At 39.7% G+C, this 12,419-nt stretch overlaps 1 protein-coding gene across 2 annotated transcripts; it reads left to right on the forward strand.

Moving 5' to 3' along the window:
- The first annotated feature begins 615 nt into the window (after nt 1-615).
- On the forward strand, nt 616-12,419 carry DPY30 (dpy-30 histone methyltransferase complex regulatory subunit). Of its 2 annotated transcripts, none has more exons than XM_080813142.1 (5): nt 616-715; nt 957-1,028; nt 1,114-1,161; nt 8,730-8,872; nt 12,074-12,419. In XM_080813142.1, the coding sequence occupies exons 2-5, from the start codon at nt 993-995 to the stop codon at nt 12,144-12,146; spliced, it is 300 nt and encodes a 99-aa protein (XP_080669268.1). In that variant the 5' UTR covers nt 616-715; nt 957-992; the 3' UTR covers nt 12,147-12,419. The 2 variants fall into 2 exon arrangements, with proteins under 2 accessions (XP_080669268.1, XP_080669269.1); XM_080813143.1 differs by having other exon boundaries at nt 643-856.

The following is a 12,419-nucleotide window of genomic DNA, read 5'->3' on the forward strand; positions in this document are numbered from 1 at the left end:
ATGAGTGTATCGCTTGTATTTACATGAAAATAAATGGAATTTATTGTAATTAAAACAATCCTCTTTGCTATTTACGAATGTAGGAGGCAAATCATCCTTTGTGTTTTTTACAAATACAATAGTATAACAGTATCACACTTTGGAAAGCCAGTTGCTTTTTGCTAACTTTGATACAAATGGAAGGTAGCATTAACATCGCATATTCACAGATTTAAGGACCTGATCAAAGCTTACCACGAAATCCCCCAATACTGCTTCTTCCCCCACCTTTTTAGAATAAAACACTGACATTCTTTCGTAGACTGCTTAGCTTAGGTCTGAGTTTTTTGTAAGAATCACCCAGCGGATGGATGATTTCGCTTCCACGCTGAAGAGCTTCCGCGGAAGACTTCAGGCAGCACTAAGAGATGCGCGGGCGGAACCCCTGCGAGCTGCGGGGGTCACTGCGTCTGCAGCTGGGGTGTTGCTCGCCTGGGGTAGGCAGGTTGAAGAACTAGCCTCCCGCAACCTCTGGGGTCAGATTTTTGCCACTCTGTGGACCACACCGGGAAGAGTAGGCTCAGCACAGAACCCAATCCTTCCCCGCCCAGACCCGCCGGGGAGTTCTGCGCAGGCGCGGCGGTTGTGCGACATCCGTCACTTACGGCTGAAGCGGTTTGTGCTGGGAGTTGGTGGAGCGGTGCAGCGCTCTTAAGAACCAGCGGCTTGGGCGCGGGTAATCAGCTCCCTTCCCCCCACCTTTTCCACCTCTTCTAGGTTCTTGGGACAGCTGCGGAGCTTCCGGACCTGATGCGGACGCCCTGTGTTGGACTGTCCCACCTTGCTCCTCTACGGCTCCGGGTGCTCCCGCGCCCAGGTGGGGGTGAGGGGCGGGGTCGGGGGCTGGGCTGGACTCCATCCTGGCATCTTCGTGTTGAAATCTCCCGGGTAACTCACGGTTCTTCTTGTTTTCCAAGACTGGTTTCCGGGGATTGTGACTTGCAGGGTCCGCCATGGAGCCAGAGCAGATGCTGGAGGGACAGACGCAGGTACCAGGAGGCCCTGGCTTCAGGGTGGCGGTGTGTAGCGTGAAGGGGTGGCTCACGTCTCAGTGACCTATGTTTTGTTTTCTAGGTTGCAGAAAACCCTCACTCTGAGTACGGCCTCACAGACAATGTCGAGGTAATTCGCCCGGGTCTTATGCCGTATCTGAACGTCTCTTACGAGCTGGAGAAAACTTGGGATCCATTTTTACTAGGTTGCTTTGCGCAAGGGAAAACTTTATCAGCATGAACTAAATAGTATCAAATTATGGGTAGCCTGTTTTATTAGCGGTGCTAATACTTGGTGGTAAACGGACGTTCAAATTAGTTTTGAGTCAAGAGGTTGAACTTCTGAAAATGATATAAAGAAACGAACATGCATTACTAATGGCACAATCGTTTTCCTTGGTGGGTACTAATGAATCTGTTGGAATATGTTTTGGAAAAACTGCACATTAAAATTGCACCCATTGTCTTTGTAGTAGAATAGTGTGCTGGTGGAGTCAACGTTTAATAAATGTTGATTTCTTTGCGTTCAGTAGTAGATGCCATTGGAAGGTATAACACAAGTAATAGACATTGTTTTTGCTTTACATAGTTAAGTCTGAACTCAAAGAATTCAAGTGAAAAACATAAAAAGGAGGTATATTTTCTTAGAGCTTTTTCATATAAGTGCCAGGAGGTTGTTTAAAAGTAGAAGTTGTTTGTAAATGAATGAATAAATGCTAGGACAAATGAATTAGCCAAAGCTGGGTGGAATAGGAAAATAGGTTTCCGGGGGATGTGTGTGTTTTACTGGGGGGCCAGGGGAGAAGATATTGCCAGTGATTAAGTTTGGATAAATGTGGGCAGGAGTATTATCAAGCAGAGTAATAATAGTAACAGCTGCTAACATTTCTTTACTTTTACTGTGTGCCAGGCACACTGCTAAGTAATTTTCAGTCCTGTAAAGCTCGGAGAAGTTGAGTAACTTGTGTAAGGTCACCACGAAATAAGTGGAGGGCTGTGTGTTAAACCCAGGGAGGTTGACATTTTTGAGGTACAGTTAAATTGTGTTGATGATCTTGAGTTCCCTGGCATGTGGAATGACCACTCTGTGCCTTATGAAATTGCTAGGAATGTTTCTGCATTTGATATCAGTATTAAGAAAATAACTTCTTTTCATAATGTAATCTTTAATTGAACCTGGTGAAGATCCTCTACACCACTTTGTATTCTGTTCATTTAAGAAACTTCTTTATAGACATCAGCAGTCTTTTTTTTTTTTTTTACTTTTTATTATTTTTTATTTTTTAAAGATTTTATTTATTTGACAGAGAGACAGTGAGGGGGGGAACACAAGCAGGGGAAGTGGGAGAGGGAGAAGCAGGCTTCCCACCCAGCGGGGAGCCTGACTTGGGGTTCGATCCCAGGACCCTGGGATCATGACCTGAGCTGAAGGCAGATGCTTAACAACTGAGCCATCCAGGCACCCCATCAGCAGTCTTTTCTTGATGGTGCTTGTATATGAAGGCAGAGTCATGATACATTAGAGCAGTGATTCCGAGAGTCTTTCTCTCAGGTCCTCAGACCAATTTCCCTGGTAAAGTGAGAAAAAAGGTGAGAGCAGGGGAGTGTTTGATAATGATACATTGTTTGGTGATCAGTCTTCTGCTTCTGTAATTTTAAAATTATAAAATTGCCCATTCTTTATGAATTAATGGTAGTAAAATAAGAGTTTATTTATTTGTAAGTTTTTACTTGGCAAAATAGAGTAAACATTCCTATGTTAGTCCCTTTGTTCATTGTGTAATCTTTAATTTGTTGTGGTATTTGAAGGTCTGGAAACCACTAGTCTATAGCTGCTGCTACTTTTTCTCTTAGTCTGTTTTATTTCCTTTATTGGCTTGTATGTTATAATTTCTTTTTAGGTGCTTGCTTTATGGTTTATAGCATGCAAGTCTAACTTCACAATTTACCTTCAAGTGGTATTATTTCATTTTGTGTATAGTACAAAAACCTTACAAAAAGGGTGCCTGGGTGGCCCAGTCGGTTGAGCGTTGGACTCTTGCTTTCAGCTTAGGTAATGATTTCTTGGGTTGGGGGATCCAGCCCCCAGTCAGGCTCCTAGCTCAGCAGGAGCTTGAAAGATTCTCTTCCTCTGCCCTTCCTCCTGTTTGTTCTCTCTCTCTCTTAAATAAAATAAATCTTAAAAAAAAAAAAAAAAGAAAAAACCAAAACCTTAACAACAGTATTCTCCCATTTTTCTCTCAACTGGCATTTGTAGTGCTGTTACATATTTTACTTCTCCCATCCAAGTACTAACCAGGCCCGACCCTGCTTAGACATATTTTCCTTCTATTTATGTTATAAATCCTGTAATTAACCTTTTAAAGAAAAATAAAAAGTTAATTATCTTAAAAGAGATTTAAACAGTAAGAGAGGGGTGCCTGGGTGGCTCAGTGGGTTAGGCCTCTGCCTTCGGCTCAGGTAATGGTCTCAGGGTCCTGGGATCGAGTCCCGCATCGGGCCCTCTGCTGGGCAGGGAGCCTGCTTCCCCTTCTCTCTCTGCCTGCCTCTCTGCCTACTTGTGACCTCTCTCTGTCAAATAAATAAAATCTTAAAAAAAAAAAAAACAGTAAGAGAAAGGAGTATTTCGCAGTTACCCACATATGTACCATTTACCATATTTGCCATCTTGACTCTTTGAGATCACAAGTAGGCAGGCAGGCAGAGAGAGAGGGGGAAGCAGGCTCCTAGCTGAGGGAGCTGAGGGGAGCCCAATGCGGGGCTTGATCCCAGGACCCTGATATCATGACCCGAGCTGAAGGCAGAGGGTTAACCCACTGAACCACCCAGGTGCCCCTCTTCCTTTTTTTTTTAATTAAGATTTTATTTATTTGAGACAAAGGGAGAGTGTGCTCAAGCAGAGGGGAGGAAGGGGGAGAGGGAGAAGGAGGCTTTCTGCTGAGCAGGGAACTGAATGTGGGGTTTGATCCTGGGAACCCAGGATCATGACCTCAGCCAAAGGCAGACGCTTACCTGACTGAGCTACCCAAGTGCCCCTTGACTCTTCATTTTTTTGTGTAGATCCAGATTTCCTTCTGCCTTAAGGTCTGCTTTTAACATTTCTTGTAGTGTAGGTCTGCTGGTCTGCTGGTAAGGAATTCTTCAAACTTCTGAATGTCTGAAAAATCATTATTTTGTCCTTTTTTTTTGGTCTTTATTGCTGAGATATTTTCCTAGGTATAGATTTGCTCCACTGTCTTTTCGGCTGACACTGTTTCTGACAGGATATCTGCAATCACTCCTTTCTTTGCTTCTACATACTTAAAGTGTATTCTTTTGGTGCGTTTAAGATTTTATTATGGGTTTTAAATGGTTCAATTATGATATGTCTTCTTTTAAAATTTTTAAAAATTTTTTATTTTTTTAAAAGATTTTATTTATTTATTTGACAGAGAGAGAGAGAGAGATCACAAGTAGGAAGAGAGGCAGGCAGAGAGAGAGGAGGAAGCAGGCTCCCCACTGAGCAGAGAGCCCGATGTGGGGCTTGATCCCAGGACCCTGGGACCATGACCTGAGCCGAAGGCAGAGGCTTTAACCCGCTGAGCCACCCAGGCACCCCATATTATGATATGTCTTTGTGTAGTTTTTAAATAAAAATATGCATGTTGTGCTTAGGATTCGGTGAGTTTCTTGGATCTGTGGCTTTAGAATTTTCATGAAATTTGGAAAAATTTCAGCCATTATTTCTTCAAAAGTACTCTATAAGCTTGTTTTACTTATGTTTTCCTCTTCCTTCTTAAAGGTGTGGAAGATGTTATAATAACTGGTTAATAGCACTGCCTGTTCTATCATCTGTATAATTTCTGGGTCTATTTCTGTGGGTTGAATTTTTCCCTCATTATGAGCAATATATCCTGCTTCTTTGCCTGTATGGTGATTTCTTATTGGAGGCTGGGCATTGTGCATTTTACCTTGTTGGGTACTGGTTATTTTTATTTTTGTATTCCTTCGAACTTTTTTTTTTAAAGTTTTTATTTGTTTGTTTGTTTGTTTGTTTTTTAATTTGAGAGAGAGAGTGAGAGCAGGAGAAGGGGGAGGGTCAGAGGGAGAAGCAGACTTTTCCACCAAACAGGGAGCCTGACATGGGACACGATCCTGGGACTCCAGGATCATGACCTGAGTTGTAAGGCAAGTCGCTCAACTGGCTGAGCCACCCAGCCACCCTCCTTCAGACATTCTTGAGCTTTGTCCTAGGACACTTAAGTTACTGAGGAACAGTTTGATTCTTTTGAGGTTTGCTTTAAGCTTTGTTAGGTAGAACAAGACCAGCCTTTAATTTAGGCCTAATATCCTCCTCTTTCATTTCCCCCAGTGTTCCATGTATTATAGTTTTCCAATTTTGGGTCACAGGAACATGAACTATTCCTGGCCTTGGATGAGCTGTAGGGATTATGTCCCCCGCTCATTCTAGGTGTTTTTTTCCTTGGCCTTGCATAGTTTACTGTTATGCGTACCCTGATAAGTATTCGCTTGAAGACTGCTAGGCAATCTCTTTAGTCTCTTTCTGCACATCTCTCTCCTCTCCATGCATTTTGCAATACTTTGTCCTAAAAATTCTAGTTGTCTTGATCTCCCTGAAGTTTCAAGTCTGGCTTCTCAGCTCAGGGAGACTTCTGGGCTCTGCTTTGGTTCTATAAGTTTTCTTTGCATCCTATCAGTTTTCTAGGCAGGAAGCCTCCTATAAGTTTTTGAGGCAGGAAGCAGTAAGCTGGGACAATCCTAGGGCTCCCCTTATTTTTTTCCCATTTTTGTGGTTATTGTTGTATACCGTTAACATCTTTTACCTTTTGGGGGGGTGGTAATTTGGATTTTTTTTTTTTAGATTAATTCAGGATTTGGGCTGAACTAAAATTAATCATGGCAGTTGGCACATAGTAGATGTTAAATATTTGAATTAAAGAATGAGAGGATTTGGTCAAGAGATTTATTATAAAGTCTATGGGAATTGTTCAGGTGTTGCTGTTTCTTATTGAAGACTTTGGAATGTCATGTAAATGGTTAGTTTTTGTTGTATGTGAGTATTATCTGTTAAAATTTACCAAGGAACAATAAATTTCTTAATCCATGAGCAAATAAATAACTGTTTTACCATTAGTTAGGTATAGAATATTATTGTCTCAAACATTATAAATCTCAAAAAAGATGGAAAATGAGCAAAATTAGAATAGTTGATAGACATAGTTGTGAGACCTATCTTTGGAAACCATGGTCTATATATTATTTTAGGTATATGATTAAAGTTTTATTTTTTTTACCCCTTTTTACAAAATAAAATTGTCTAAAAAACTAAGTCTAGAAAATGTTTTCTTTTTTGTTGTTGTTGTTGACTCATTTATATCCAGTTTGAGTATGATTGAAGTTAAAGTTCAGTTTTTTAAAATGATTTTATTGATAAGTAATCTCTATACCCAATGTGGGGCTCGAGCCCACACCCCAAGATCAAGATTGCATGCTCTACCAACTGAGCCAGATGCCCCAAAAGTTCATTTATTTTATTTTATTTTTAAAAATTTATTCATTTGAGAGAGAGGGAGAGAGTGAGCACAAGCTAGGGGAGGGTCAGAGAGAGAGGGAGAAGTAGGCTTCCTGCTGAGGGGGGAGTCTGATGTGAGGCTCGATCCCAGGACCCTAGGACCATGACCTGAGTCGAAGGCAGACCCTTCGCTGACTGAGCCACTCAGGTGCCCCCAGAAGTTCATTTAAATGAAAATATTCTTAATAATGTTTTGCCTTTTATTTATTATTTTTTAAAGATTTTATTTATTTATTTGACAGACAGAGATCACAAGTAGGCAGAGAGGCAGGCAGAGAGAGAGGAGGAAGCAGGCTCCCCGCGGAGCAGAGAGCCCCACTCGGGGCTCCATCCCAGGACCCTGGGATCATGACCTGAGCTGAAGGCAGAGGCTTTAACCCACTGAGCCACCCAGGTGCCCCAATGTTTTGCCTTTAGATATGCTCTTATTTCTAAGTTTCTAAAATGGTCAATTTGTAAAAGAATGCGAAGTTTTTCAATAAAGCAGTTTTTGATGTTCTGGGTGTCAGATGAATCTATGTCAAAGACCTAAAATTTGGGGGTTCTTTAGGAGTAGAAATTATAAGTTGTTTCTTAAACATCACTTAAATACCACACTAATGATCTTTTCCAGATTAGTAATTTCCCCCATTTTTTGGCTATTGTTTACTTAATAGTTTTCTTGATTCTGTTCACTTTTATTTATTCTATTTATTTTTTAAAAAGATTTTGTTTATTTATTTGACAGAGAGAGATCACAAGTAGGCAGAAAGGGGGATCTAGCCTCTCCACTGAGCAGAGATTTTATTTATTTATTTGACAGACAGAGACCACCAGTAGGCAGAGAGGTAGGCAGAGAGAGAGGGGGAAGCAGGCTCCCTGCTGAGCAGAGAACCCGATGCGGGGCTCGATCCCAGGACCCTGAGATCATGACCTGAGCTGAAGGCAGAAGCTTAACCCACTCAGCCACCCAGGTGCCCCAATTCTGTTCACTTTTAAAAATCACGAAGGTTGGGGCGCCTGGGTGGCTCAGTGGGTTAAAGCCTCTGCCTTCGGCTCAGGTCATGATCTCAGGGTCCTGGGATCGAGCCCCGCATCGGGTTCTCTGCTCAGCAGGGAGCCTGCTTCCTCCTCTCTCTCTGCCTGCCTCTCTGCCTACTTGTGTTCTCTGTCTGTCAAATAAATAAATAAAATCTTAAAAAAAAAAAAAAAAAACTCACGAAGGTTGGGGCACCTGGGTGGTACAGTGGGTTAAAGCTTCTGCCTTCAGCTCAGGTCATGATCTTGGGTCCTGGGATCCAGCCCGGCATTGTGCTCTCTGCTCAGCAGGGAGCCTGCTTCCCCCTCTCTCTCTGCCTGCCTCTCTGTCTACTGGTGGTCTCTGTCAAATAAATAAATAAAATCTTTTAAAAAAATCACGAAGGCACTTCTTTAAAAAAGAAACAAATGGAAAAACATTCTCATTTTGATAGAGGATAACCATAAAAATAAAAACTGAGTACAAAATGGTGGTAATAAATTTTACGTATATTCTATTGCCATTGGAAAGCTCTGTCTGCTCTCTGGGTTAAGAGAGTTTAGCAAATGTTACAGAAGTGTTACAGACCTATCAATGCCAAAGTGAGTCTTTGTCCTTGATACTGTCTGTAATGAAAGAATTGAAACAGGTCTAGCTTTCTCAGTGATTCAGTGCTACTTAGTGTCCTGTCCCGATTTTTTGAAGCATCGTGGAAGAAGGTATTCTTATGAAAAAAAAAAAAGAAAGCACTTGTATTTACTCCTAAAGAGGCAGAAGGAAAGGGAGAAGGAGTAGGATCTGGAGATACTGGAATGTGTGGCATACTCAGTCCATAGCATGTGCAGTGCTTGATCTCAGGCTCCTTAGTTCAAGCCCCACATTGGGTATGGAGCCTACTTAATTAAAGTAAGTAAATAAAAGAATGAGATACTGTGTTGCCTTCAGAAAGGAAACGTTTAAATGGAATTTAGAGACGGGTCTGATTTTATTTGAGATTTGCTGTTCAGTGTCAGCTTTCTAGTCATTGATTTGCCTTTTTTATTAGTGTCATATGTCCATTAATTTTTGTTTAGCACTCAGAATAATCTAGTTATTTGTAATATACATGCATGTTTTTTGAATCCACTAGAGGATAGTAGACAATGAGAAGATTAATGCAGAAAAGTCATCAAAACAGAAAGTGGATCTCCAGTCTTTGCCAACTCGTGCCTACCTGGATCAGACAGTTGTGCCTATTTTATTACAGGGACTTGCTGTGCTTGCGAAAGAGAGGTAAGATGATAATGTCTGCAAATGGAGTTACCAGAGAAAGCTAAATAAAGACTTCCCCCATTGAAATATCATTAGTTTAAAAAAAACTATCATTAGTAGTGTTATTTTTAAAATAGAAGAAAATTATGGATGTTAGAATTAAAAGTAAGTCAGCCATAATCTCATCAGTTCAGACACTTTGATTTATCTCTACTAGTGTTGGATCATACGTCTATTTGTAAAGCTTTGGAATCATGGTATATGTGTAATTATATGTGTTCTTTTTACTTAATATTATAACTTAAAACTTTTTCCTTATCTCTGCATAGCCTTTGTGATGATATTATAATTATAACAATACTGCAATTAACTTAGCCATTTTCTCATTGCAGAACACTTAGGTCCAATTTTCTTTGTTAATGTAAATTAGCAGGCACTTTATATGTTTTAAAGCTTCTTTTGCCTTTGTTTCGTTTTTCTTTTAAGATTTTATTTATTTGAGAGCATACTAAAGAGAGCAAGAGGTGGGGGGGAGGGACAGAAGTAGTGGGAGAAACAGGCTCCCCACTGAGTAGGACCCTGGGATTATGACCTGAACTGAAGGTAGAAACATAACTGAGCACCCAGGCACCACTGTTTAATTACTTTTTCTTTTTTTAAAGATTTTATTTATTTATTTGACAGAGACACAGTGAGAGAGGGAATACAAGCAGGTGGAGTAGAAGAGGAAGAAGCAGGCTTCCTGTCCGCCCCCCCCCCCCGCCCCCCGCAGTAGGGAGCCCGATGTGGGGCTCGGTCCCAGGGTTGGTGATCATGACCCAAGCGGGAGCGGAAGTTAGATGCTTAATGACTGAGCCACCCAGGGGCTCCTAATTACTTTCTTATGATAAATTTCCAAGAGTTGATTTGCTAGTTTGAGGAACATGACTATTACAGTGTTTGACACATAAAATCACTTTTCTGTCCAAAAGTTTGTTCTCACATTTCTTCCATTATCATAACCTCAACAGCATGAGTGTTATTATAAATTTGTCTTGCCAAGCTATTTTGATTTATATTTCTTTGTTAACAGCATCACAAGTTTTTTCTGTACATGTTTTTTCCTTGTAATTCTACCCAAGTTCTTTTTGGATAAGCAAATCCAATAAGAAAAATGTTTTCGTAAGTTGGTTATGTGTATAAAATAGGATTTGTTTATGACTGCAGGATATGTCTTGGCTCTAATGCTGTTAATTAAAATATGGTATCTTTTATATATATTTTTATTCTTTATCTACAGAAGGTCGATATAGGGGGATTATAAATATTGTTTTAAATGCTAGAAGGAAAAATTTGAAGTTTTTAAGTAACATGCTATTGGTAAATACACTTAAGTAAGGAATTCTGGCAAAATTATTCATGAAATTAATCATAAATATATGAAAAATTGTTTATGTCTAGGTAGTTCAAAAGACTTTAAAATCTAAGGGAATGTTTTGAGATCATTGTAAATTAATCCTAAATATGCCTTTTCATAGTAGGATTTTAAATAGCTGATTCCCCCAACTTTTTGTCTTTTGACTTGTTTTCTTAGCAAGAATACTTTAAAGAAAAGTAATGATATGAAATATATTTTTTATTAACATTTTTTCCTTGTTTTATTGAGAAATAATTAATATATATCACTGTATAAGCCTAAGGCATATAGAATAGTGGTTTGATTTACATATATTATGAAATGATTCCATAGTGGGTTTAGTTAACATCCACCATCTCACATAGATGCAATAAAAAGGAAAAAAAGAAAAAAATTCTTCTGATGAGAACTGTTAGATACTACCCTTAACAACTTTGCTCTCTATCCCACAGCAGTGTTAGCTGTGCTCATTTTGTCGTACATCATAGCCCTGGTGTTTTTTCATCTTGTAACTAAAAGTGTGTACCTTTGAGCACCTTCCTCCAATTTCCTTTCTCCTACCACTTGATTTCTTTTCTTTTTTTTTTTTTTAAAGATTTTATTTATTTATCTGACAGAGATCACAAGTAGGCAGAGAGGCAGGCAGAGAGAAAGGAGGAAGCAGGCTCCCTGCTGAGCAGAGAGCCCGATTCGGGGCTCGATCCCAGGACCTTGGGATCATGACCTGAGCCGAAAGCAGAGGCTTTAACCCACTGAGCCACCCAGGCGCCCCCCACCACTTAATTTTTTTTAAAGATTTTATTTATTTATTTGACAGAGAGAGCACAAGTAGGCAGAGCAGTAGGCAGAGGGTGAGAGAGAAGCAGACTTCTGTGGACCAGAGACCCAGGACCCTGGAATCATGACTTGAGCCAAAGGCAGATGCTTAACTGCTTAACTGAGCCACCCCGATGCCCTTAATACTTCTTAATTTTAAAATATATTTAACTTCTCAGTTGTACTGTGTGGTAGCAGTATTAGAACTATTATTGACTTAAGTATTTGAAGTAAAATAGAGGTGACTTTGTTTCTTTTTTAAAAAGATTTTATTTACTTGTCAGAGAGGGCACAAGCAGGGGGAGTGGCAGACAGAGGGAGAAGCAGGCTCCCTGCTGAGCAAGGAGTCTGATATGGGGCTTGATCCCAGGACCCCAGGATCGTAACCTGGACTGAAACCAATCGAGCCACCCAGGCATCCTGAGAGGTGCCTTTTTAAAAAGAAACATACCAGTACTTTTTTGTCCAAATAAATATTGAATCCTTTGATTAGTTTTTGGGGGTTCATCCACTTGTCTCAGTGATGCTATAGCCATTTTCCTATATTGTTTTTGTACTCTTATTGAAAGGTAATACCTGCAGGAAAAATTGTGTGTATCATAGGTGTACAGTTTGATGAGTTTTCAGAATCCAAACGTAGCCACATAACTTGGACTCAGATCAAGAAACTGTATACTGTCAGGATCCCAGAATTCTCCCTTGTGACGCCTTTTAGTCATTATCCCCCCTGTGTAATTGTTACCCCATTGCCAAAAATTACATTTTTGAAACTCGTGTTTTAGAATTGTGTTATAACCAGATTTAAGCCATAACAAAACTTTCAGTCTCTTTTCACTATGTTGTTGACTAATTTACTTGCATATTTCATTCACCATATTTACCACAAATGGCCTTTGAAAGTAAAATGAAAATTAAACTGAAAAAGATGTGTTTTTGTTATGCAACAGTACATTTAAATTGATATGCTTAGAATATAAATTTCTAAACTTTGGATTTCTTTTCCCTTACAGACCACCAAATCCCATTGAATTTCTAGCATCATATCTTTTAAAAAACAAGGCACAGTTTGAAGATCGAAACTGACTTATTGGGAAGAACAGAAAATTTTGATTTCTACTGTAGATTTACATGATTAAGAGGCAGCTTTAATTGCCACGATTTTCCCCCCTTTTTGGAAGTATAAGAACCGTCAGGACAACAGAACTTATTTCCGGAATTGCAGAAGAAAACATATATTCCTTATTTTGATTTAATCACCATACTTATTTAATGAGTATATTCTGTGCAATTTTTTCTCAGATTGTCTTTAACTTTGTTTTTAAATGACCTTCAAAATAAACTGTTAAAACGTCACTA

Source organism: Martes martes, assembly GCF_963455335.1.
Source record: "Martes martes genome assembly, chromosome: 9".
Classification (NCBI taxonomy): Eukaryota; Metazoa; Chordata; class Mammalia; order Carnivora; family Mustelidae; genus Martes; species Martes martes.